Genomic DNA, 26571 nt, shown 5'->3' with positions numbered 1-26571 from the left:
TTATTTCTCATGTAGCGCAATATACACAATAGTATCTAAAGCGTAGGCTAATAATTCGCAATCAATAATCGAATTTTTATCATAAAATTCACGCAAGATTTTAACGGCATTACATTTATCGATGATCCAATTTTGGCGTAAAATTGTTACAAACTGTTTGAATTTTTCACTTACGCCATGAACATTTTGACATAGTCGAAAATACACATTTTCAACGCAATGTTCTAGTTCAAACAGGAAGAGTACGGTTGACGGTTTCATGTACAAGCTGGTGTCGTACGATGTCAATTTTACAATATCTGCGTCGCGTATTTTAATAAGTATAGTTGTTTAAAGTTGAAAGAGAAAGAGAGAGAGAGATTGTGTTATTCTTTTTTGGCGGCCATCAGTGTTGATTGTAATACAATAGGTTGCCGCGCATTCTACGTAGTTCTCGGAAAAAGCGCGCGAACGGCGCCGACAACGTTGCGTCCCAGACGGCGAGGCACGTGTTTACCGCGCATGCTTGAGCATGTTAGGAGGGGCGCGCAGCCCGGCCGAACGAGCATTCGTTTCGCAGACATCGAGCGCGATACATCGTGTGTTATTATCTAAATTTCGTTGTCCAGATTTCGAGCGCGACACATCGTGCATCGTTGCTAAGTTCGATAGAATTGCGTCATACTTTTAATATCGAGTCATTAAGTTGTTAAATTATCTCTACGTGTTTCGTATTGTGATTGATTACTTTAAATATTTTACTCAACGAGATATACATTATACTGCGATCGTCACCGAGTGGAATCCAGGGATATCCGGCCCGGCGAGCCACGCCGGCACGTGGAACGAAGGAAGGCAGCCATTTGCTGCAACGTTCGAGAGAGCCCTTTCTAAAGGAATCACGACCCGTTTCGAAGGCTGAAGGAAGGAAGCCATTTTCAAGAACGTTCGAGGAATCCTGCTCAGGCTGAATACGAGCAGCTACTTATACATCGAGAGGAAATTTATCTCTTGCGCGGTCTGTAAGACTAGCTCTAAGTTTTCATCTGGTTTTTCTCACAAGGTAACCAATTATCTCATAATTCTGAGGAGGGACGTTAGAATTTCATCTAACGTTACAATGAGGATCCTGATCAAAGGATCCTAAGCTCATCTGGTGGTTATCCTTGCTAGTCTGAGTAGATATATTAAGTTTCGCGTTGAGAGGAAAACATCCTCTCTTATCTCAGGTTTGTGCACAATTAAATTCGAGTCAAATTATAATATTTAGCTCAGTATAAAGTAAAATCATTAATCGTACGGTTGCAACCATTTTCGTGAAAAGTAAAAGAAAGACTTTATTACTTATTTGTTCGATTGTTTCTTTCTCATTGATCAGACAATTTTTCTTATTGTGTATTATGTTATTTTGCGAACATTCTTTACATTCACTTTGAATAAGTATTCAATGAAACTGCGTTCCGTGCAAAACATATAAATCGTCTCTTGCGTTATTATCAAACTACATATTATTCATTTACGTGCGTTTCTATAAGAATGATTTCTCATTAATTTGATAATTGTTCTACTAAGTATTTTGCGAATTCTGACTGATCAAATATTTCGTTTATGCGAATATGAATTAATGTGTCGATCCAAACTATAAGGCCTATGAATAATATATTGAGAAATGCTTATACTTTATCCCTTTTGTATTGAATACATGATTTTGCTGAAAGAGAATAATTTGTTCTAGAATCAATTTTAATATATGGTAAATTGTAAAAGGCCAATGAAAGTAATTGATATTCAGAACTCAAAGATTGATACATTGATTCAATAACTATTTCAATTATGTATGAACTGAACTTATATTCTGATTGATTTGCTTTACTTGTTGAACAGTCCTTTCTTTATATTAAGTGATCGGTTTTATTTTGACTAAGTCAATAGAAACTCTGAGATTCCGTACCATAAATATTTCCTTTATAATTAACATGATTTTATATCAAGGCAAGGCTTCAGTGAATTCAACTTTTATTTCATTATCAACACCAGGAAAGGACTGTACTATAATAATTATTGACTTATTTCTTTTGTGTGTTTTAAGCATTTATTGTATTCTCATTATATGTTCTATAATCTATGTAATAACTTGTTCACGAATACTGGGAAGGTTTTCGGGCAGTTTCCCTTCTCCTATGCAACAAATGTTGGTATTCTTTGTTTAGTTCTGCCCATTCGAGTCATTTCAAATTACTTAAATCTATTAAACGCAATCTCTCTCTCAATAAACGGATTCTTATGATTTGTCCCTTCCTCATCTAATTCTAGAGTTCAGGCTTGTGCGCGAGCTTGTGCAAACAATAGTAATTTGTAATAAAAATGATAGGTTGGTAGCTCTGCTTCTATAGTCCTAAAAACCGTATTCGCGCGGACTTCTTTCATTATCTTTTGTCCATCGGCACACACCTTTGTAAAACCTCGATAGCCGATTAACGTATTAAGGTGGTCCTTTCGCGGACCCAGCTAGTCAAGTAACAGTCCGTCATGAGGTAATTGAAAACAACATATTGACAAACATTACACAACATCCCAATAATTATAATAATATAATATGATTTTACACGCACGATTTAATTGTATTTAATTATTTACTAATTAAAAAAATATCACAATAGTAGTGCGGTTGGACTCGATTTAGATTAGGTTGTGACCGAACGATACATAATCGGGCCACGGGGTACGCAATTTTGTCCTATTAGTCATCGGTCGCCACTCGGTTTAACCTTTATGTACCGAGAAGGTAGGTATTCGTAATGAAAATCAGCCAAAATGTGAACAATTTGTTTAAACAATTTTATTTTTTCAATCCCGCCACAACTGCTCAGTAAGCATCGCCTGAGCTCTGGATACCGCTAGGTATGACCTCGATCGGCCAGTCAGGGATGCCTGTCATCCGGACAGCGGCTTGATCAGGTAATATCTCCTTAACCCTTTCACTTTTCAGATTCCCACCACGGTTGCCTCCTCTGGGATGCTCTGCCAGTCACCTCCACTATCGATCATTCATCTACCTCATCCGTGGAACCATGATAGCCGGACAACCGCTTGATCGGCTAAGTCCCGACATTAATATAAGTAAAACGCTACTAATTCTCTTTTATTTTCAGGTTTCGTCGACGGATGCTTCATCACAATCGCCGATGTCGTGGATCACCGCTGCTCACCGATGTCCAGGATCAACGCGTCTGGGAGATAGCCGGACAACCAGGTAAGTATGAGAACTGTCCGCGTAACTACAACTAATATCGCTTTTTTTTAGGTTTCCGCCACGGTTTCCTCATCAATGGCCTTCCCTGAAGAAGAATCTGTGATGACCTTGAAGATCGGACCACGCTATCACCAAGATGGCCGGACAGCCGCTTGTTCAGGTAAGTTATGGGTAAGTAATTGATATTTTCGTCTGGATTTTTTGCAAATAATTATTGCTTTTATTGTTAACTCTTGTTGCACAATGTTGGTGGTTCACAATTAACGATTGCCACACAAGATGGCGGTCGCACGTCTCGCAAAGTGCGATTTCGCGATTCAGGTACACAAAAACCCGTACGCCTTTCGTATCGGCGTCACGTAACGCTGTTGGCGGGCGTTCCCGTTTGTTTCGGACACTGCGGTAGGCTTGATTAATCGTATTCCGTTTCGCGTTCGCGAATATTCTCAACGATACGCCGGTATAATACGCGCGAGATTGCTATCGTACGAGCGCCCACGAGAGACTGCCTCGAGAAACGTTGCTCTCTCGGGCTCCTTACCACCGAGGTTTTTCCCCTTCCATGGGGTCTCGGCCGCTTTCTCCTCTCTGGAAATTTCCATACTACGCCGTTACAATAGGTGTTTACGCGTTTCGGCACACCAGGTGTGCGCCAGATGTTCGCGATGGAAATTTCCAACGCTAGTACACTATTTGCGTCGCGCTCTTTTAACTTCCGGGTAGCAACAATTCAACTTTTACAATTTTGAACTTTGGACGGCGCCGACCTGTGCGCAAGGTCTCTCGGACGTCCCCGATCTCGATTCCGCGTCGACTTCCTGGAGAAGACGTCCAGGTCGCGTTTTAAACGTCCGCCAATGGCGGCGACCTATCTGCCTACTCTGTTGACCCTTAGCAACCGTATTTCGGCCCTACTTCCTGTAGCCGACGTCTAGAAAGACCAGTTGTCCGGACTGTCCGGGCAACCCCCTGTTAGGATGGTCGGATTTTGATCGCGATTCGTCTCTCGGGTGTACCAGGTGTCCTCGAGGACGCAGTTCGAATCTCTAATATCTGTCCGGCAAACCGGGTGTTTGCGCGGTCAGATCGCGCTCGCGATTGGCTCATATGCCCTATCGACCTTTCCTGAGTGCGCATATTCAATTTCAGTCCTGTCCGACGCTCGGTTCAAGATATCGTATCTGTCCGGCAAACCGGGTGTTTGCGCGGTCAGATCGCGTTCGCGTTCGGTCCCTGGGGTTTGTTCGCACCCCCTAAGCGTGCAGATTCCGTGTCGTGACGCCACGACGCTCTGTTCGCGATATTGCCCCCTGTCCGGCAAACCGGGTGTTTGCGCGGGCGGATCGCGTTCGCGATAGTTTCCGGAGGTTGGTGAAGCCTTCCTCTGGCGGCAGTTTCAGCCTTTTGGCGCTGCGTCGACGCGCTCGCCTTTTCGTGACGTGTCCGGCAAACCTGGGGTTCGCGCGATCGGATCGTGCTCGCGATTGTTTCCAGAGGTCGGTGAAGCCTTCCTCTGCCAGCAGTTTCAGCCGTTTGGCGCTACGTCGCTCCATTAGTGTACTTTGCCGGTTGTCCGGCAAACCCCATGTTTGCGCGGTCGGATCGCGTTGGTTTTCGCAGGATCCCCTTTTGAGGATACTAGGAGTCGGCATCTCGACTCTCGTTCGCCTGACGCGCGCGTTACCTGTTTTACGTGTTCGCGCGTTGAAGATTGTGTGTGGCTCGACCAAACATTGTCCTGGTGCTATTGCGGATCCACGCACCTGTCAAAATTAAATGAAACCCATGGTCGGGCCAGGCATCTCGTGCCGAAAGAACTAAAAGAAATATGTGGATCGCGAAAACTGATAGTAGGTAAGCTAGGCCGGTTCTACCCCAGGGGCTCCGAGGGGGGGTGAGGGGCGGGGGGGGGGGGAACCGCGGGCGGGGGGGACCGCGGGCGGGGGGGGACCGCGGGGGAGGGGAAACCGCGTTTTCAGGCGCCGCGGGGGAGGGGGAGGGGGGACCCGCGCGTTTCGGCGCCGCGGGGGAGGGGGGGGGACCGCGTGTTTCGCCGTCGCGGGGGGGGGGGGGGAACCGCGTTTTCCGGCGCCGCGGGGAGAGGGGGGGGACCGCGTTTTCGGGCGCCGCGGGGTGAGGGGGGGGGGGTACAGCGTTTACGAGCGTCGCGGGAAGAGGAGGGGGGTCTTCGTGCACCGCGGGGTGAGGGGGGTACCGCGTTTTCCGGTGCGGCGGGGGCGGGCGGACCGCATTATCCGGCGGTTTACCGCGTTTTCCAGCGCCGCGAAAGACCGCGTTTCGGGCGCCGCGGGGAAGGGGTCGGTCCGCGTCACACGGCGCGCTCCCGCTCGCGTCATCTCCCCCTCCCTCTCGCGCCCGCGGCCCTGTTCGCGCGCGGTCCCTCCCTCTCGCGCCCGCGGCCCTGTTCGCGCACGGTGTCTCTCTCTGTTCACCTCTTCTTACCTATCCTCTCTCACTTGCATCATCATCATATCTCACTTGCTATCCCCATCATTCGCCTATCTATTCGCGTATTATTTGTCCGAAAAATGCAAAATTTGCAGTTTTGCACGTGTGCGATGAAGTCACCGCGAGACACGTACGTTCACGAAAACGCGCCATTGACTTTTGGTGATTTGATCTGTAATACTGCTATTGAACAGCTATCAAACAACTAAAACAGCTATCAGTATAACTGCGATCTGTATAACCGCTATTGAACCGCCATCAAACTTCTTTTAAACAGCTAAAGACAGCTATCAAACAGCTCTTGAACCGCTATGAAACAGCTAAAAACAGCTAAAAACAGCTATCAAACAGCTATCAAACAGCTCTTGAACCGCTATAAAACAGCTAAAAACAGCTATCAAACAGCTTTTGAACAGCCATGAAACAGCTAAAAACAGCTACCAAACAGCTCTTGAACCGCTATGAAACAGCTAAAAACAGCTATCAAACAGCTCTTGAACAGCTATCAAACAACTAAAAACAGCTAAAACAGCTATTGAACTGCTATGAAACAGCTAAAAACAGCTATCAAACAGCTATTGAACTGCTATGAAACAGCTAAAAACAGCTATTGAACTGCTATAAAACAGCTAAAAACAGCTAAAAACAGCTATCAAACAGCTAAAAACAGCTATAAAACAACTAAAACAGCTATCAGTATAACTGCGATCTGTATAACTGCTATTGAATCGCTATTGAACCGCTATGAAACAGCTAAAAAGAGCCATCAAACAACTAAAAACAACTAAAAAAACAGCTCTTGAACAGCTAAAACATCTATATTATACCACAAAGTATGTAGGAAAAGGAAATAAAACATTTATATATACATATATAGTTTATTTAAAAAAAATCATAATTTTTTCTGGTGTCGCGACCACCATTTAAATATTTTTAATACATTTTGTAATGCGCAATTCTTAACATGTTTTTCACATCTTATAGTATTAGTAACATCTAGATTATTTAAAGATTCGATATCTTCGTAATCTGCATCCAAAGTCTCAATTTTTAGATGTTTTCTCGCTTTATTCTCAAGCAGATCCACCAGCCATTCTCGTTTCTGGCATCCCTTGACGTACACAAGAGTCGACGTCTCGTCGCCCTCTCCAAGTACAGCCGATGTAATTAGATGTTTCGCCATGCTGTAGGGCACGTTTCCGTCCTCCCATCGTAGTTCATGGTGATTCGCAATCAACCAGGAAGCGCATGATCTGTCGGATTTCGTGAGGAGACTCCATGGCATGGGACATGTAAAAATGTAATGCGCCAAAACGGTTCCGTTTCTCAGAACCGCCACCTCTTTCACGACAAATTTCATCCCGACGGTGAATCCCTGCAGATCGACAAACGTCGGTACGATCATGACGAAACGACGGAGCAATCTGTATCTTATCGCGGTACATCAGTGTATCTTATATCGCAATATCTGCTGATATTGCAATTTACATGAGTTTGCGCACTACATTAGACAGCGGGCAGTATTCGATTACGCGATCATGCAAGATGAGACAATAGGCGGTAGTATTTGCAGGTACATTTTCTTTACAATCAAATTCTATTCGCACATCCACGGTGGCGCTCTTGACAGATTCGTTTTGTCGCGAGCAATCGATGACAACAAAAGGTCCTTCCATCAGGAATGTATACAAGCTGCAAAGCGTATCGAAGGAATCGTATCCGTAATAAGTTTTACGAAAACGCGCATACATATCGAAAAGAACGGCGTATCGATTTTTACCAAAATCCAGATTCATGTCATCGTACGGATAAAATTCGGAGTTTAGATAAAGTTTCACGTTGGTCAAATTACAGTCATCGAATACGCTAACATTTTGAGACATGATATTCTTGCGGCCGGTCTGCAGCGCAAAGATAACGTACCGCGGCTTCTCCAGCTGAGTCGCCGTTTTGACGGCCCACGAATGCTTGGTCGTGCTCTGCAACATGGGATACTCATACAGATCCCACGAACGGAAACTGACACTAAGATATCGCCCGCTTTCCAAGGCCCGTAACATAGAAAGCTTATTAACCTCGTTTAACGTAACGTGAGGCATTCGCCACTGTATTTTAAACAATTCGATTTCCGGCTCCGTCGCAGGATTTCCTACAATGCAATTGTTATCGCTACGCGCTCGTATCAAAATTAATTCGTGACGAGCGTTAACAACCACGCGTTTGTAATCTTCGCAAAAGCCCAGCAACAACTTGAGCGGTACGCAAAAGTTGAAGTATCCTTCCGGTATGCTCGATGTAACGTCCCAGCCAGCATTCCGCATGAGTTGAGAATCATTATACGATAGCGATACGTAGTTCTTGATGGTACTGGTTATGCCAACGTTTCTGTTGCGATCAATCTCCACACCGTTGAGCTCGTATCGAATTTCATCAAACATGAACGCCACGCAATTATTCGCAAGCGTTGTCACAGACTCGTCATTTTTTCTCTTTATTACCAATCGTCCTTCAACGTAGAGAAAGCTCTCGCACGGCAACGTGTATAAATCCTGCTGTTGTATGGGTATTCTTATCTCATCGTTATGTCCAAACGTTGTGTTGGCGTACGGATTGTACGTGTGTGTCTCAATCTTGACGACGCTATCGTCAAAGATCGGTTCACCTCCAATGTTTAAGATATTAGCCATTTCGTACGACAAAACCCAATGATTTCAAAAATTCAATGTTCGACGCAGTGAGTTTCTTCTTTGGCGATCGGATTGTCTTTTTGTTTCTCGTCTGTTGCACCTGCTCAGCTTCGTTCAGTACGAGCATCTCACGTTATCGCTGTCGTCTTCGTACATGCAGTCTAACGGTGATCTCTTCTCCGCGAAAATCAATCAATCGACCGGCCTGATCCACGACGCGAAGCGTCAAGTCCGAAATGCTCCGTACGATGATCGGAAGGTAAATGATCTGTGCCGGCGTTTCCGATATCTTATATCCTGGTGGCACGCTCGGTGAAAACTCGTGTATCGTGTGCACGTATTTGTCGTTGCTGTACGCACCCGCGGTCACATTACACTCTATGCGAATGATGTTTACGTTGATGATATTTAGCGGAACATCCGATTCGTGCAATTGTCGCGGCTCCAGCACGCGATTCGCTGAAAATCCCAGCAGCGATCCAATGTTGTTCGGTTTTGTGAAATTTATCCGATAAGCGCACTTGATCTCGCTCTTCATCGTATTGTTATTAGCATGAATAATAATCAATGGGTGCGGTTCATCTTCGTTTGTCGAGACATTATTGGATTGGTCCCATAAAAGAGCGCGTTTCAGATACATGTCTATATCACTCAGTTCATACGATCCTTCGGGAATGGTAATCTCCTTGTCGTCGTCGTCATAGTAGAATTTATTGTTCGACGAATTTACATTCGGTATCGTGTGATAGGTTTCAAAATCTGTTAGACCGAGCTCGTAATCGCCATCGCTCAAATCCACGGCGGGAAAGTAGCTTACCGCGAGGATGCTGCTCTTGCCGGTGAGCGTAAATGTCAGTGACATGTTTGAATGAATACTGAGATTAAACAGCGTAACGCCGGTCTTTAAATTGATTGTCAACCGACTGTAGAAAACGCAGACACAGTTGTCCGCAATTGCTCTGATCGTATCGCTGATAAGGTGTGCGATTGTACTCTATTACATTGTTCTCTAGATACTGCGTCAATTCTCTCGGTGGTCGAAGATTGCCAAAACTGTCGAAATATATGGCACGATCTCCCCTCTTCGCGTACGCCACCCAGTGAGTACCCGGTCCCTCAGTATTATCCAAATTCACGATACCGCTCTCGTTTCGACGTATACCGCCGATCGGTAACGAGTCGCGCATGAAAATACCTCTAAAATATGGAATGCGCATACGTTTTGCCAATTGTTGCAGTTGTACATTGGTAGTTACACCCTTGGGGATTTTTAGCGTCTCTTCGACGTTTTTTTTTTTCTCGAGACTCCCTGTCCGCGTTTGTACGGAGCGAGATAAAGTCCGTGACCTTCCATGGCGCGATTGTGACGTTGCATCTCTTCCAGCTGACGTCGCGCGGCTTTGTTATCATTCACGGCCTTTGCGACTCCCGCCGCTCCGCCGACCAACGAGCCAAGAACCCCTAATAACGGCAGGATCGGTAGGATACCGCCGCGTTTCGCTACCGGAAGTATTCGCTTGGTCTTCTTCTTTTTCTTCGTTTTCAAACCCATACCGAGTTTCGTTTTAGCCTTCATGGCCGCCCAAACGGCTGTAGCCGCAGCTCTCTCTCCGAGAGTCGAATCGTTCGCGGTGACACGTTTTCGCGCTTCCGCGGCGAGTATATTGTCTGCCACGTGTCGTTCTGCGAGATCGTTGCTACGCGAGTAGGCTATGTCGTGCTCGCGACACGCCGCGTCCAATGGATTAATACCCCGATCACCTCTTGCCAATCGTGTTTCTAAACGAGTTCCCGGTCCGCAAAATTGATAGCCGGGGATATGTAATTCAATCGGAAGCGCGTTTATCGCACGATTCAGCAGACCTCGACCTATCTTCGGCGGCATTCGCCGCAGTTTTTTATCAACGGCGGCGGACCGTCGATGTGCGTTTGCTGACACGGCAAATTATAATGTATTAAACAGCGCCGATATTGCTGAACCTCCGAATCTGCCTTGATATGTTCGGGAAGCTTATCCCACAAATAATCTATGTGATTATAAAACTGTCGCAGTAGAATGACCTTTGGTATATACTTTAACTGCTCGGCGGTTAAATCGTAAATATCGCTGTTATCCGACACGAGCAAAAACATTTTAAAGACTGAGCATCTCAGCTCCACGCGTCTCTATAAATAGGCCAGTTTTCTCGATATTGTTATTCATTCGTTGTGGAGGGGAGGTAAAATGCGGTTCGTACGACAATCGCGGACGATCAAAGTGACAAACTTTGACGATAGGATGCCGTTAACGAAAGAGGTACGCAAACATGGAGGCATGCTACCGATTTCTATACGCGGTATCATCTGCGGTCCGTCGAATTGCGGCAAAACAAACGTCTTGATAAGCTTGCTGGAAAGTCCGCACGGTGTACGTTTCGAGAACGTGTATGTATACTCGAAATCGTTGCAACAATCGAAATATCGATATTTGGAGAATATACTAACACCGATAGAAGAGATTGGCTACTTTACGTTCTCGAATAACAGTGACGTCATTCCGCCGAGCGAGGCGCTCCCGAATTCTATTTTTATCTTTGATGACGTGGCGTGCGACAAGCAGGATACGATAAGAGAATACTTTGCAATGGGTCGGCACGCGGACGTTGACTCTTTCTATCTTTGTCAGACGTATGCGAAGATACCGAAGCATCTTATACGCGACAACGCGAATTTATTGATTCTGTTTAAACAGGATGGTACCAATCTGAAACACATATACAACGATCACGTAAACACAGATATGTCTTACGATGATTTCAGTAAATTGTGTCATACGTGTTGGCAACAAAAGTACGGATTCGTGGTGATAGACAAGGACAGCGCGATTTCGAATGGTCGATACAGAAAAGGATTTAACGACTTTGCGATACCGAAACGTGGTTAGTTGTTGTCGACGCGTCGATTGAACAACGTTGGCGCAACATGGACAGCAGCGAGGAGATTAGAGAGCGCGAGAGGATAGCAAATCAAATTGTGAAAACGAGCAATTCGATTCGCAAAAAATATCACGCCTTGAAAACTGGTAAAGTGGAGGAAGATATCGCGTTGGAGAGACACTTTAAGCCCATCATCGAGCCTCTAAGGCAGATTGCCGAAAACACCGTTGCTGGCAAAGAATCTGACGTGTCAAAGATTGAGAATGAAACGGCGTGGGAAGACGAAGAGCCGAAGCTCAAACGACAACGACCAAACGCCTCGTTTAACGACTCTGTAATGGCTTCAACTCCGGTTACGTTGAAACGATCGATAAATGTGCCATCTAATTTGAGCGAAATAACAAAAATTTTTAAACCGCGTAAACCGAAACGATCGAAAGGTCCATTGAATGAACCACCGATAACCTCTGCACCTTCCGTACAACCCACAGTGCTCGCAAACGAAGATGTTTTCGAAACCACGAATGACCCACTCGTGACGTCCGTTCGACAGCAGTTGCAAACACCTGAGGGTCAAGAAACGTTGCGAGATGAATTGGGTCCATTGAGCCAAAAGTATGTCGGGGCAGTTCTGAGCGGCGATCAAGAAAGCGGTATGGACATCGCGTATGGTGTTAAATTCACCAACGATGGAATGATGCTCGGTAATAAACGTTTTGACGTGAACTACGCGGACAAGATAATTATCGACGGCATACGATACAATGGCACACGCGGTCTTTTCGAATTAATCTTTAAGAAATATCCCGATCATGATATCTACACAGAGGACGATATGCAAACATACAAGAGCATTCTGTTGATGACGAGTGCTCATAAACGCAATTATGATGCTCACGCTCAAATAAAGGGCAACGGGGGATACAAGTACACACATATAATCGGGCCGTTGATTTCGGGTAAAAAAGCTGGAAAAGGTATACCGCGTGCCATGACAGGCAACAAGATCGACCATATAATTGCATCGTCGATTTCGGGTAAAAAAGCTGGAAAAGGTATACCGCGTGCCATGACATTAAACGACAACAAGATCGATTATGTTCATTGGGACGATCCCAACGAGCTTGTAGATCGTCTCAGATTGCTCGAAGCTTCGCGCCTAGCGGGTCACACCGGTCACGATAACGAAATCCTGTCGATTATCGAGGAACTTCGTGAGGCTGGACTTATTATAAATTAAGTGGCGCGACAGCGAGTCATTCAATCAACATCGAAATGCCGATCAACAAGTTTGGTATATCGCTCGGAAGAGGCGGTGCGGAACCGTACTATCAATGGAGAGGATTAATCAGAAATTACGTGCGCGATAACGCTCTTTGCATGGTCGCCACCGACTTTGACGCGAAATCGCGCAAGATTCGACGGATAGCGCCGCCTGTAGATGATGGCGATGCAGCCAATAAACGTTACGTGCAGCAGAGCGTGCAAATTTTGAAAGATCGACAGGATGAAATGGAGAGAAAGATGGTCGCATTCCAGAATAACGTGCAAATTACCCTAAACGAACTTCAAAAGATGATTCATGATGTAATTGCGAATCATCGCGAATAGATAAGAACGTACATCTGATATCTGCGTCAGTTGCGCGTCATGGCTGGTAAGAAGCAATCAACTGAGAAACGGAGGCTTGTGGAAGAATTACACGCTCCTGCGAGAAGAAATTTTTCTCGAAGACGCGTCATAGTGCGCGGATACGATGACCTGTGGCAGGCGGATGTGGTCGAGATGCGCCCATACACGCGATTTAACAGAGGCTACCACTACATACTCACCGTTATCGACGTGCTGAGCAAGCACGCATGGGCCGTACCGCTCAAGGCCAAGAGCGGACCCGAGGTTACTGCAGCGATCGCGAAAATAATTCGAGACGGCGGAAGATGCCCGAAAAATCTGCAGACTGACAAGGGAAAAGAATTTTACAACGCAAACGTGCAGAAACTCTTGAAGAAACATAATATCAATCACTATTCGACATATTCCGTAATGAAGGCATCGGTCGTCGAACGATTCAATCGCACGCTCAAGAACGGCATGTGGAAAATGTTTACGCGCAATGGAAATTACAAATGGATCGACTCGCTGCCAGGTCTCGTATCGGATTACAACGCGCGAAAGCATCGAACTATCGGCATGCGACCAATCGATGTTACCCCCGCGATCGCCGACAAGCTCCTAACAACGGTGTACAGCCACGTAAAGATCGCTGCTCCCGCGCGATTCAAAGTGGGCGATTCGGTACGCGTGAGTAAATTCAAGACAATCTTCGAAAAAGGATACACGCCAAACTGGACCACTGAGGTGTTTAGAATCGTCAAAGTGCAGAAAACTAATCCTGTGACGTATCTGTTGGAAGATTCCTGCGGAAAACCCGTCGCCGGCGGCTTCTACGAATACGAGTTACATCGCGTTGCTAATCCCGACGTGTATCTCGTTGAAAAAGTTTTGCGCAAAAGAGGGGATGAGGTTTATGTAAAGTGGTTAGGATTTGATAATTCACACAATTCATGGATACACAAGAATAATGTATTGTAAAAATTTATTACAGTATAAAAATATACATATATACATATGAGTCATTTATTTTCCTAAATATCTAAATGTAATTACAATATATTTACAGCGGTATTTACAATATATTTACAATAGTATTTACAATATATTTACAATGGTATTTTATAATGTCCCCATGGCAGCGTTTCGGTAGAACCGGGTATAATGTACCGCTTATCATCGTACGGACTTAGAGCTATTTTTGTTTCAGACACGGTGTATACCTCGTGTTTTTTGGATCTTATGCAGGTTTGCTGTCGCGTCATTTCAATTTCGTCGCGCAGACACCGCGTGTAATCGTCGAACGTTATCGACCTGGCTACGACGTTACTCTTAACACCTTTAGCCTTTTTCGTATCTTTCTTACCGTCCACTCGCAAGGCGTACATCTTTGCTCTAAGCCCGACGAATTCGGTCATTATCGCACCGTTATTTTCGTCTTTCATTAAGCCCGGAACTTTTTTATTGACGAGTGGGATACCGTACGTATTATCAATCGCGTAATCGCTAGTGTCAAATCTATGAATGTGGCGCTTCATGATATCATACACATCGTCGCACTCGATGTGATAAATGAGACTGTCAGTATCGGTGTACGTGACTTTACACTTGTCGCGATACAACGGTAACATGTACTCGTGATGAAATTCGTACAAACATGTCTTGGATATATCGAGGATGCACATACCCACATAGATTGGTTTGTCGAATTTCACCTCGAGTTTTCGCATTTCTATTGCTACTAAATTCTCCGAAAAGACGCTTCGGCTATGAAAATTTGGTTTCGCAATCATAGCCTCCGCGCCGTACCTACCCTCCCAATGAGTCACGAGTCGCACGTCAACGTGATTGCGCACATTCTCCATGGTTTTGCCAAACACGGCATTGTTCATCAATTTGTATAAATTTTTCTCGAAATCATTGTTGGCCAACGTTCTAAATTTCGTATTGAGGTCTATATAATCGCGAAGCCATGGAGATTGCGCGAATTTCAGTATACGGTGAATTTTTGATATACGGAGACCGTGACGAGTACACTGCTGCAGGTTGCGATAATGTATTACATAACGTTTCTTATCGTATAATGTTGCGAGGAGCTTGTCCTGCCGCTTGCCGGGTGGTTTATCGCGCGTCGGACAGAACGGTAGGTCAGTGTGCGCGTCGTGAAGATGTTGCGGATACTCCAAGTCAACTTCGAGAATGTAGCCTATCGAGGAATCCAACGCGACATCCATAACATTAAAATCGGTTACGTCGTCGACCCATTTAAAATCTGCGTATGGCAATGGTTGACTCATTGCCCAGCCGTATAAGTTATTTACATCAAAATACATGAGGTACGACGACGGTTTCGATGGATCGTACGACTGCATGTACTTGTTGTTGGCCAGCGCGTATCTGTTTGAACATTGACTCAAACCGCCGCGTATACCGCGTTCGATAAACATGACCATGTCAATGTCGGTGAGCAATTCGAAATTGATGTGTGTATGCTTCAACATAGCATCCCACGTAAAACCCGGTAGAGTATAATAATACGCCGGATCGAGTCCATAACTCGCGACGCAACTATCGCGAAAATTTTCAAAGATATCGGCCAACAGCAAGACATCGGTCTTGAGATATAAATCGCTGTAATCACCGAGCGTTCGAATGGAGAACCGCTGCCAGACGTCGACGGCGTGCGCGTAATCGCTCTCGGATACGGTGTCACCTGTCAATGAACTGTAAAACGAGTCGCGCGGTGGTAAACACAAGTCCTCCAATTTTTCGACGCAGTCAATGTATTCATATGGAAATACGCCTTTTCGTGTCAGCAAATTAAAATTTTCTGCGGATAATTCACAAAATTCGCGTTGCAATATTCGCAGTTTATCTTTGCTGAGATAAGATGCCAATTTGTCGAGACTAGCGGTGAGAAACTTGTACGAATCGATAAATCGCAATTTGACGCATGTTTTCTTATCTTTATCTTCGGTGCTTTGAACGTTTTTTGTAAACGAAATATATTTTTCTTTTGTGATCGGGAGTAAATCTACATGTCCTTCGTATGCTGTTGCTATTTCAGTTATAATAAAATGTGCATCGTATCCCGATAAATTGTGAAAAACTATGGGTATGCAATGCGAATCTTTATAATTTAAGTTACAATTCGAATGCGCGGGACCTCTGTATCGACCGGTCAGGTGACAATGGTCGCGTACTCGCACGTCGTCTGGCTCGAACGGTTCTTCGCACACGTGACAGTGCGTTGCGCTGTTAAACTTTTCCCACTCGTCTCGCGTGAAATCTGCCATGGGTACATTAGTGGACAAAATGGTCTTTACGTCGTGAGCTAAACGTCTTAGCTCCTCGGCGAACCACGCGACGCAATCCTTATCGCGACGAAACCGATACATAGATAACGACTCGTCGTACGAGCAACGCACGTAGTACCCTATGCTAAACACGCGATGATGTTGATATGTGTACCTGGACGTTTCCGGATCCGCTTCCATCTTCTCCAGGGTACACTCCAGGTCGGCGTATACGACAAACGGAACTCGTTCCTTCCTGTTGTGATTTTTAAAGGCCAACCACTTGTCGTTATCGCTCGGTAACTTGATCGCGCAGTCATTCATCTCCTGACAGTCGACGGTGTGGGCAGCCAATTTCTCGTTGGAGCTGAAGTAGTGCAAACATCTGCAAAAAAATAAACGCAAATATTATAAATTTTTTATACACAAAATATTCTATATTATTAAAAGAACTATAGGTACTTACCGATCGCAAATGTATTTCCTGTGCTCTTTTTTACTGATTTGCGAGCTCACGAGGCGGGACAGGTTCTTGATCCACGCAAAATGTCCCACGTTGTCGTTATGCACGTACAGCAGATTTACGTGTCTGTCCATCTTTCGGTCAGTAACGCGTATTGGTAGGATTGCAAGTTCCTTGTTTTTTTTCTCGATGCTGTACACGTTGATGGAGATGTTGTTGTAATTTTCAAACCGTTTAATTTGATTCAACGTCATCGGAAACTCAATGTCTGTAAGATCTAGCACCGACGTGTAATGTGGATACGACGATTCCCGTTCTGCATGTCTCTCGGCTGGATGTAGAGCAGCCGTCACTGACCATGCGAAACATGCATTGTCCATTGATTGCACGTTTATCACCGCCTTCTTCTTTTTAATTTCTCGCGGTATTTCCACAAAACACCCCGCGTGCAATGGGTTGTATTTGTTCGCGTTTACCATTAAATTGAGTATACGCGACAACGCCCATCCGCTATCACGTTCCTGGAATTCCTCCAGCTTTGCTAGGGTAGGCTCGATAACGCGCGACACGTACCATTCTTGCAGATTGGACTCACGAAATAGTTCACAGTTTCTCGTAGCGATACTTTTATTCGCGCGTTTGTCGCCCGCAACAAATTCACCATTAAACACTGTGTTAATTTTTACATTGTCATGTCGTTGCATGACGTTCCGCACACGATCGAGTACAATTTCTTCCGCATCTTTAAGAAATTGACGAGGGTCGATGTGTTTGGAATTTATCACCGCACCAGTCAATATACGGCTTTCAAAAGCCGTATCTATCTCGCGCCATCTGAGTCCTGTCTCACTTGCACTGTATCCCGCACCTACATGTACGAAACGTTGACGTACCGAGTCTTTCAAACCTTCGAGTCTTGCGATACAAGCGATCAATGACTGTTTGAGACCGATCGATGACTGATCGATTGATAATCGTGGCCGTTTAATTCGGCTTTGTTCTTCCAACGATTCGATAAACTCGTCGCATCGTTGCTCCCACGCGGTAAATTCTTCCCGCGAATTTAACAGGGTGGATTGCTCCAACAACTCTTGCTCCATGTTATTGCACGATCCTCTTGCTAACGCCATTTGTTGCACTCACGACTTCCAGTTCTCGACTATTGAGCGTACCCCCAGATTCGTCATTTTATATTCTACTAATGATGCATCGTTTGCTTATCATATCTAATTTCATCTCAGCAGCCATACATCGGCGCTATTTGCAAAATTTGCAGTTTTGCACGTGTTCGATGAAATCATTGCGAGACACGTACGTTCACGAAAACGCGCCATTGACTTTTGGTGATTTGATCTGTATCAATGCAGCGGCCGTACATCGGCGCTATTTGCAGTTTTGCACGTGTTCGATGAAATCATCGCGAGACATGTCGCGACATGTTCTTCAAAACAATAACGCTCCATCGAATTATGCGAAATTGCAAATTTTGCAGTTTTGCACGTGTTCGATAAAATCATCGCGAGACATGTCGCGACATGTTCTTGAAAACAATAACGCTCCATTGACTTATGCGAAATTGCAAAATTTGCAGTTTTGCACGTGTTCGATGAAATCATCGCGAGACACGTCGCGACATGTTCTTGAAAACAATAACGCTCCATTGACTTATGCGAAATTGCAAAATTTGCAGTTTTGCACGTGTTCGATGAAATCATCGCGAGACACGTATGCTCTTGAAAAGAAATCATATTTGATGCCCGATGAGGTGATCTCATCGCGAATGTTCTTGACAAAGATATCACATTTAACGTATATGTGGATTGTGGTGGTGGTCACCATGCAGCAGCCGTGCATTGGCGCTATTTTTGCAAGATTTGCAGTTTTCGGTATGTATAAATGGTCTACGAGGATTCTAGAGCGCAGTCGAGAGTTCGATACGGTTCGAGTACGTCGCAAACAGCCTCCAGATACGATGAACACTCACGGTGCGAATTATTACGTTCCGATTGAAAATGAGTCGTGTACGAAACAGCATAATGAGTAAGTACCGTTATTTTGTATATAATTGTGCATAAACTGTTTACATACCTTTGCTTATTTATTTGTATTTTTTCAGTTTTGATAAACCCCGTTGTATGCCACGTATTTTGGGAAGGAGATTTGCCTTGACATCTACAGCTTACAAATATTTGGATGTGGGAATCAACGTGGGACCTATGTCCTCTGCGGATATACTTATTGGCGATAATCGAGGAAATCAGATAGTGTTACCCCATGCGACGTGGACGGCGCTCATCGAAAGACGTATGGATATTGAACAACTTTTGGAGTCAACTATCGGTTCTTCGTTATCGATTCACGATGCTGTTATAGAACTCGTAAAAATGCGCGATGCGAGTGTAGTAAAATTGACATCGTGCAACACCAGCTTGTACATGAAACCGTCAACTATGCTTTTCATATTCGAGCTCGGACAATGTGTCAAACATGAATATTTCAAGCTGTATCAAAATACGCATGAAGTAAATATGAAATTTAATCAATTTGTAACTATTTTACGGCGGAAATGTATCATCGACAGATGTAATGCGGCAAATATTTTGCGTGAAATTTATGATGAAAATTCAATTATTGATTGTGAATTATTAGCCTACGCTTTAGATACTATTGTGTATAATGCGCTACATGACAAATAAATAAGTATATTATAGTAAAAAAAAATTTAAATTATTTTTCCTTTTCGTTTACCGTTCCTCCTATTCTATGTCATTAGAATTACGCTGCGATATTGTCCTCAGGTTTATTTAAATAAATTAATGAGAATTATTCGAGAATTAAGATACTGTTGAGAGAGAGGACATGAATATGAGCTACGAAGAGGAATGACCGCGAGCGGGAGACAAATAATACGCGAATAGATAGGCGAATGATGGGGATAGCAAGTGAGATATGATGATGATGCAAGTGAGAGAGGATAGGTAAGAAGAGGTGAACAGAGAGAGACACCGTGCGCGAACAGGGCCGCGGGCGCGAGAGGGAGGGACCGCGCGCGAACAGGGCCGCGGGCGCGAGAGGGAGGGGGAGATGACGCGAGCGGGAGCGCGCCGTGTGACGCGGACCGACCCCTTCCCCGCGGCGCCCGAAACGCGGTCTTTCGCGGCGCTGGAAAACGCGGTAAACCGCCGGAAAATGCGGTCCGCCCGCCCCCGCCGCACCGGAAAACGCGGTACCCCCCTCACCCCGCGGTGCACGAAGACCCCCCCCTCTCCCCGCGACGCTCGTAAACGCTGTACCCCCCCCTCACCCCGCGGCGCCCGAAAACGCGGTACCCCCCTCTCCCCGCGGCGCCGGAAAACGCGGTTCTCCCTCCCCCTTCCCCGCGACGCCGAAACACGCGGTCCCCCCCCTCCCCCGCGGCGCCGAAACGCGCGGGTCCCCCCTCCCCCTCCCCCGCGGCGCCTGAAAACGCGGTTTCCCCCTCCCCCGCGGTCCCCCCCGCCCGCGGTCCCCCCCCGCCCGCGGTTCCCCCCCCCGCCCCTCACCCCCCCTCGGAGCCCCTGGGGTAGAACCGGCCTAGCTTACCTACTACTGATAATTCCTATGTCCTAAATGAGCCGCTGCCCAGCGACCGCTGTCGCATATCTTATAATCTATAACGCCGGACGGGTGGGCTCAATGATTTTATTATTAAAAAAGAGGAAATATATACAGGTTTCCCTGACTCCGTCCTCGGAACGTTCGTGTAACTTAAAATCTAATTGGGGATCTCCCCCTCGTCAGCCGACTCGCCTTCCCCGCTGGATGGACTGACAAAGTCCTCCTCCTCCTCCGGCTGCTCCCACGGCTGCGTTGGCAAGGCGGTAATGGTGACCGTGTCGGTGACAGTGACACGGGTCATCTCGATCCGATACGCGCTGTCGAATGCTTCGGCAGCGCGCCTGATTGTTTCGAGTTCGGCGGGAGAGCCCCATAGACGCGCGTCTCCCACCAATTGCACAGAGTGCTGGACCATTTGGCGACTTACCACCGGCGATGGCGTGCTTCGCCGGCTCCCCTCAGCTACTCGCCGCGGCTGCGGCGTCGCCCGTCGCTCTGCTTGCCTTATCTGCTCGGGCGTCAGACGGGTAATCACTACCCTCGGTTGGCTCAGGAGCTGGCCGCGCACCGTCTTAGTGCACGGCTTCAAGGTCAGGCATGACAGTACGAGTAAAGCAATATGCGATTGGACCACTACTTATTTAACCTCATATATCAGAGCAAAACATTCGGCAATCCCTTATTTTCAAGGTATGTACAAAATCCGGAAACTTCAGGGAATATTTTAAGACATGAATAATGTATTCATCTGATCGCTAAGTACATGTATTATTCGTTGAAAACCTCGGACGTGGCGATTTGCATCATTCTATCTTTCTCGTTCATTAGATGTAAACAAGGATAGAATGACAATGGCACGCTCCGCGAACGCACATTTAGAATGACTTATTTCTTGTAAAGTGTCGGTAACCTTACTTGATTTTTCGTACACATGCCCCTTATTACTGTATATTTAACATATATCAAATTTAGGTACCTATCTAATACTTGTTCTCACGAAAGGACCACCTTAAAGGCATTGCTACTCGATCAAGATACTGGCGTCTTTTTTCTCATCCTGCACGCAATATCCTCTGGTGTGACTGCACGCTCTGCGATTACAGCATAGTTTCTTAGGTTATGGGCCCAGGAGCTGAACACAAGTTAAGAGAAGATAACCTAACCTCGAGGATTCTCTTGTGAGGAATTGCGTGGCGTTACGAGATTGAGTAAAGGAAAGTTTATATCTTGAGATACGCGAAAATGACTGAGCACGCTACAGTTATTAAAATACCGCAATTTGATGGTACTAATTTTAGTAATTGGAAATATTGCGTAGGTATTCTGCTCGATGAAAGAGGTTTACGGAAATACATTGAGGAGAGTCTGGATGACATTTTGACGAATTCATCGCCCAACGAGCATGGTGGAATTAGACTCGAAGAAAAGAAATGTATCTCGATCCTGGTGCAAACGATTCACGATGGACAACTGGAATATGTGAAGGAGAAGAGGACAGCAAAGGAAATGTTTGACACGTTATGTAGCATTTTCGAGCGGAAGAGCATTGCAAGCCAGCTATTGCTACGAAAACAGTTGCTGATGATGAAGTATAGCGAAAGCGATAACATCACCGATTATTTCCTACGTTTCGACACAATGATCCGCGAATTAAAGTCAACCGGTGCGAAGATGGAAGAATTAGACATTGTTGTGCACTTATTACTCACATTGCCGAAAAGCTACGACAATTTAGTTACGGCACTGGAAACGATTGACCAAGAGAAACTAACCTTGGAATTCGTGAAGACACATTTGATGGACGAGCATAATAAGCGAAATAGCGGAAGCAGTTCAAGCAAATCAAATGAATTTCATGCAATGAGTACCAAAGGAAAAAGTAAACGACTTACCTGTTATGGCTGTGGTAAAGTAGGTCATGTAAAGGCTAAATGCAAGGCTAAAAAGGATCACAATTCAAAGAACGATCAGAAAAATAGTAGCAGTGCGAACAAAGCATCGGAGGAAAAGCAAGAAACGATGTGTGCATTTAAAGATGAAGAAGCAAATGCGTGCGATGACAAGCGAACACATCACGACACGAATACAAAGGCACAAAGCGATAATATGATGCAAATAAAATTTGTATTGGATTCTGGTGCAACACAGCATATGGTAAATGATAAACGGTATTTCGACAAGTTGGAAGACATTGACGAGGTACAGATTTCAGTCGCAAAAAGGAATCAGAGCATCGTAGCGAAGCAACAGGGCGAAATCTTAGTAAAAACTTTTCACGACGGTGATTCATCTGTGAAGGCGATTCAAGACGTTTTACTAGTCAAGGATTTGAAATGCAACTTAATGTCGATTCGAAGTTTAACAAAGAAAGGCTATCGCATTGCCTTCGAAGGAGACTACGCATATGCATCAATCAACGGACAAACGAAGTTTGTGGCTCACGCCAGTGGAAGATTATATGAGGTTGTATTGCTTGTCGATAGTAATATTTTTGCTGGTATTTCAGGAGAGAACAATGTACATAGAGTATCGCAAAGCCTGTGGCATTTCAGGTTGGGTCACCTGAACGCATTCGACATGAAGAGATTGATTGATCATCAAATGGCTGACGGAATAAGCAAAGTAAACGTGGATACCGAGTCGAGATTCTGCGAGTCGTGCATCATGGGAAAGCAGACGCGATCATCGTTTCCGAAGAATAAGAACATACGTTCATCCCGCATTTTGGAGCTAATACATAGTGATGTATGTGGACCGATGCCAACGACTGCATATGATGGTTCGAGGTATTTTGTTACTTTTACCGATGATTATTCAAGAGCCTCAATGATTTACTGCATTCAACACAAGAGTGAAACACTGGAGAAATTTAAGGAGTTTGTTGCGATGGCTGAAGCGTTGCACGGCAAGAAAATTGCAAAATTGAGAACTGACAACGGTGGAGAATACACATCGAGCGAGTTCAAGCACTTCTGTAAAAGCAAGGGTATCCAAATGATTTATACCGTTCCTTATAATCCAGAAATGAATTCGGTGGCTGAGCGGCTGAATCGAACACTGCAAGAAAAAGCAACGACCATGCTTTTGGCGAGTGGTTTGGAGTCGAAGTTTTGGAATGAGGCGATTGTCACGGCAAATTATGTTAAGAATCGATCACCGATGAGTGCAGTTGGAGAACAATTCAAGAACAAAACTCCAGCTGAAAGGTTCCAGAAGAAGCCTGATTTGTCACATCTTCGAATCTTTGGATCGGAATGCTACAATCACGTTCCAGCAAATAAACAAAATAAGTTGGAAAAGAAATCCACGAAATGCATTATGCTCGGCTACACTGCATCAATGGGTTCATATCGACTTTGGGATGTAGAGCAGAGCAGAATGGTTGTAGGACGAAATGTGACATTCAACGAAGCATCAATATTAAATCGAATGAATTTAGTTGAGATATCAAATTCAGAGGCGGCAAAGGCGGCAACGACACCAAATGAAGTGACTCGTGACAATAAGTTGGTGGATGAACTGGAGTCAACATATGAAGATGCTGACGACACTTCGATGAACCACGATGCAAACAAAGAATGCGTTGATGACAGCGATAGGACTACTTTACGAAGAAGCGAGCGAATTCGACGAGCACCAGACAGATATGGTGAATGGGAAATGAATGAAGCTCATTACGCATTATCGGCTGAACAATTTGTTGAAGATGATCCACTGACGATTGAAGAAGCGAAAAAGCGAGACGATTGGCCTGAATGGAAGAAAGCAATTGAAGATAAATATTGATCATTAATTAAAAACAAAACCTGGACACTGTGTGATCTACCCAAGGATCGGAAAGCGATTACAAACAAATGGGTATTTAAACTGAAACGCAGGGCTGACGGCAAGATCGACAAATACAAGGCGCGGTTGGTGGTACGTGGTTTCTCACAGCGAATAGGATACGACTACAACGAAACCTATGCTCCAGTCGCGAAGTTGGTAACTCTCAGAACCTTGCTTGCAGTTGCTAACGAAATAGATATGCACATTCATCAGATGGACGTCAAATGTGCATTTCTCAATGGCGAACTATCAGAGGAGATTTATATGCAGCAGCCGGACGGTTTCGCGAATGGAACTAAAGTGTGCAAACTACTCAAGGCACTCTATGGTCTCAGGCAGGCTTCGAGGGTATGGAACGAAAGGTTCGACGAATTTATGAATCGAATTGGTTTCAGACGCTGCGAATCAGATCCGTGCCTGTACGTGAGAGTGAAAAATGGAGTCACTTGCTACATTCTGCTGTATGTGGATGACCTTTTGTTGCTGTGCAAGGATATAAATACGATCAACACAGTGAAACGACTTCTATCAAAAGAATTCGAGATGACAGACATCGGAAGGCAGATAAGTTCCTTGGCATGCACATTGAGCAAGACATCAAGAACGGAACAATTGGTTTAAGTCAAGCTCAATACCTGAGGAATGTATTGAGAAAGTTTGACATGGAGAATTGCAAACCAAAATCAACTCCAATGGAAAAGGGCTTGCATTTGGAAAAGGGCGATGCAGATAGCTGTTCCAAGCAACCGTATCGAGAATTGATTGGCTGTCTGACATATGCTACGATCACCACAAGACCTGATTTGTGTGCTGCAACTGGCTACTTCAGTAGGTTTCAAAGCTGTTTCAACGAAAGTCACTATGCACATGCGAAACACATTTTGAGATATGTTCGTGGAACAACGGACTTGAGACTGCTGTATCGCAGACAAGAAGCAGTTGAACCATTGGTCGGCTACAGTGATGCAGATTGGAGCGGCGATAAGAACGATGAAAAGTCAACATCGGGCTATGTATTCAAGGTATTCGGCAACACCGTGAGTTGGTCATCACGAAAACAGAAGACGGTCAGTCTATCATCAACCGAGGCTGAATATGTGGCGCTAACCGAGGCAGTTTGCGAGGCAAAGTGGATCCGAAAACTTCTGATTGAACTGGGCATCGATTGTAACGGACCAATCTCAATATTCGAGGACAATCAATCATGCATCGTAATCGCCGAGGAACCGCGTGAACATAGGCGAATAAAGCACATTAACATTAAATATAACTTTATTCGCGAGGCAATTATAAACAACGAAGTAAAAATTGAGTACAAGGCATCGAACGAGCAAGTCGCTAACATCATGACAAAAGGACTCGGAAGAAACCTTTTCGTTAAGCATCGACGCGATTTGAGTTTGGTTTAAAGTACAATTTGATGTTTTATTTCAAATTAAGAGGCGGTAATAAGTATAATAATTTGTAATAAAAATGATAGGTTGGTAGCTCTGCTTCTATAGTCCTAAAAACCGTATTCGCGCGGACTTCTTTCATTATCTTTTGTCCATCGGCACACACCTTTGTAAAACCTCGATAGCCGATTAACGTATTAAAGGCATTGCTACTCGATCAAGATACTGGCGTCTTTCTTCTCATCCTGCACGCAATATCCTCTGGTGTGACTGCACGCTCTGCGATTACAGTATAGCTTCTTATATTTTAACGAGTTCCAAATCTCGAAACGCTAGCGATGATGGTGCCGGCGACTGCACGAGTCGCTGAATACCTGCACGTTTTTCGATGAATGTCACCCATGTTGCATAAGGCAGAATTATCCGATTGCCTCGGTTATCGCTTAATAAGTATATCCACAGAGGACATAGGTCCAGCGTTGATTCCAACATCCAAAAATTTATATGCGGTCGATGTCAAGGCAAATCTCTTTCCCAAAACACGAGGCGTGTAGCGGGGTTTACCAAAACTGAAAAAAATACAATTATGTTTATAAAAATTTTTTTTTGCACAAGTATATACGAAAATTAGCGGTACTTACTCATTGTGCTGTTTCTCACACGTTTCGTCCTGAATCGGAACGTAGTAGTTTGCACCGTGAGTGTTCATCGTATCTGGAGGCTGTTTATTGCAACGTACTCGAACCGTATCGAACTCTCGACTGCGCGCTAATATTCGCCCAAGGTAGCGATTTGGTTGGATCCTTCCACCAGGTCGCGTTCCGTTTCATCGAGATGTTCCATGTTTTTATACTGTCTTTTTTCACACACTATTTTTAAATCACGCCACAATCTTCGAAGGAGCACTTGCACGTGACTCGATCACACGCTGAACAATATCATGTGCAATGTTGAACGTGATTGTGCATGCATGTATATACCCGATATCAAGTATTTGTATAATGTTGAACGTGATTGTGCATGCATGTATATACCCGATATCAAGTATTTGTATAATGCTGTATGAAACCATTGAATAT

The 26571-nt window shown here is 44.9% G+C and overlaps 2 protein-coding genes and 1 pseudogene across 2 annotated transcripts; 1 reads left to right on the top strand and 2 right to left on the bottom strand.

The window, feature by feature from the left end:
- Positions 1–26201, bottom strand: LOC139813470 (uncharacterized; annotated as a pseudogene).
- LOC139813571 (uncharacterized) lies at positions 10285–12544 on the top strand. The gene has a single exon (XM_071779154.1). It carries the CDS (start codon positions 11350–11352, stop codon positions 12541–12543), a length of 1194 nt encoding a protein of 397 aa, XP_071635255.1. The 5' UTR covers positions 10285–11349; the 3' UTR covers position 12544.
- On the bottom strand, positions 16542–19477 carry LOC139813573 (uncharacterized). The gene has a single exon (XM_071779157.1). The coding sequence runs from the start codon at positions 17801–17803 to the stop codon at positions 16673–16675; it is 1131 nt and encodes a 376-aa protein (XP_071635258.1). The 5' UTR covers positions 17804–19477; the 3' UTR covers positions 16542–16672.
- Positions 26202–26571: the final 370 nt, after the last annotated feature.

This window comes from Temnothorax longispinosus, chromosome 5 (genome assembly GCF_030848805.1).
Source record: "Temnothorax longispinosus isolate EJ_2023e chromosome 5, Tlon_JGU_v1, whole genome shotgun sequence".
In the NCBI taxonomy this organism is placed as follows: domain Eukaryota; kingdom Metazoa; phylum Arthropoda; class Insecta; order Hymenoptera; family Formicidae; genus Temnothorax; species Temnothorax longispinosus.
Note: the sequence above shows the minus strand (reverse complement) of the source record. Positions and strands in the feature narration are given on the sequence as shown.

What these genes read in the sequence shown, in the direction of transcription:
- LOC139813571 (XM_071779154.1), top strand. Translation starts at nt 11,350, where the DNA reads ATGGACAGCAGCGAGGAGATTAGAGAGCGCGAGAGGATAGCAAATCAA.
- LOC139813573 (XM_071779157.1), bottom strand. Translation starts at nt 17,803, where the DNA reads ATGGCGTTAGCAAGAGGATCGTGCAATAACATGGAGCAAGAGTTGTTG.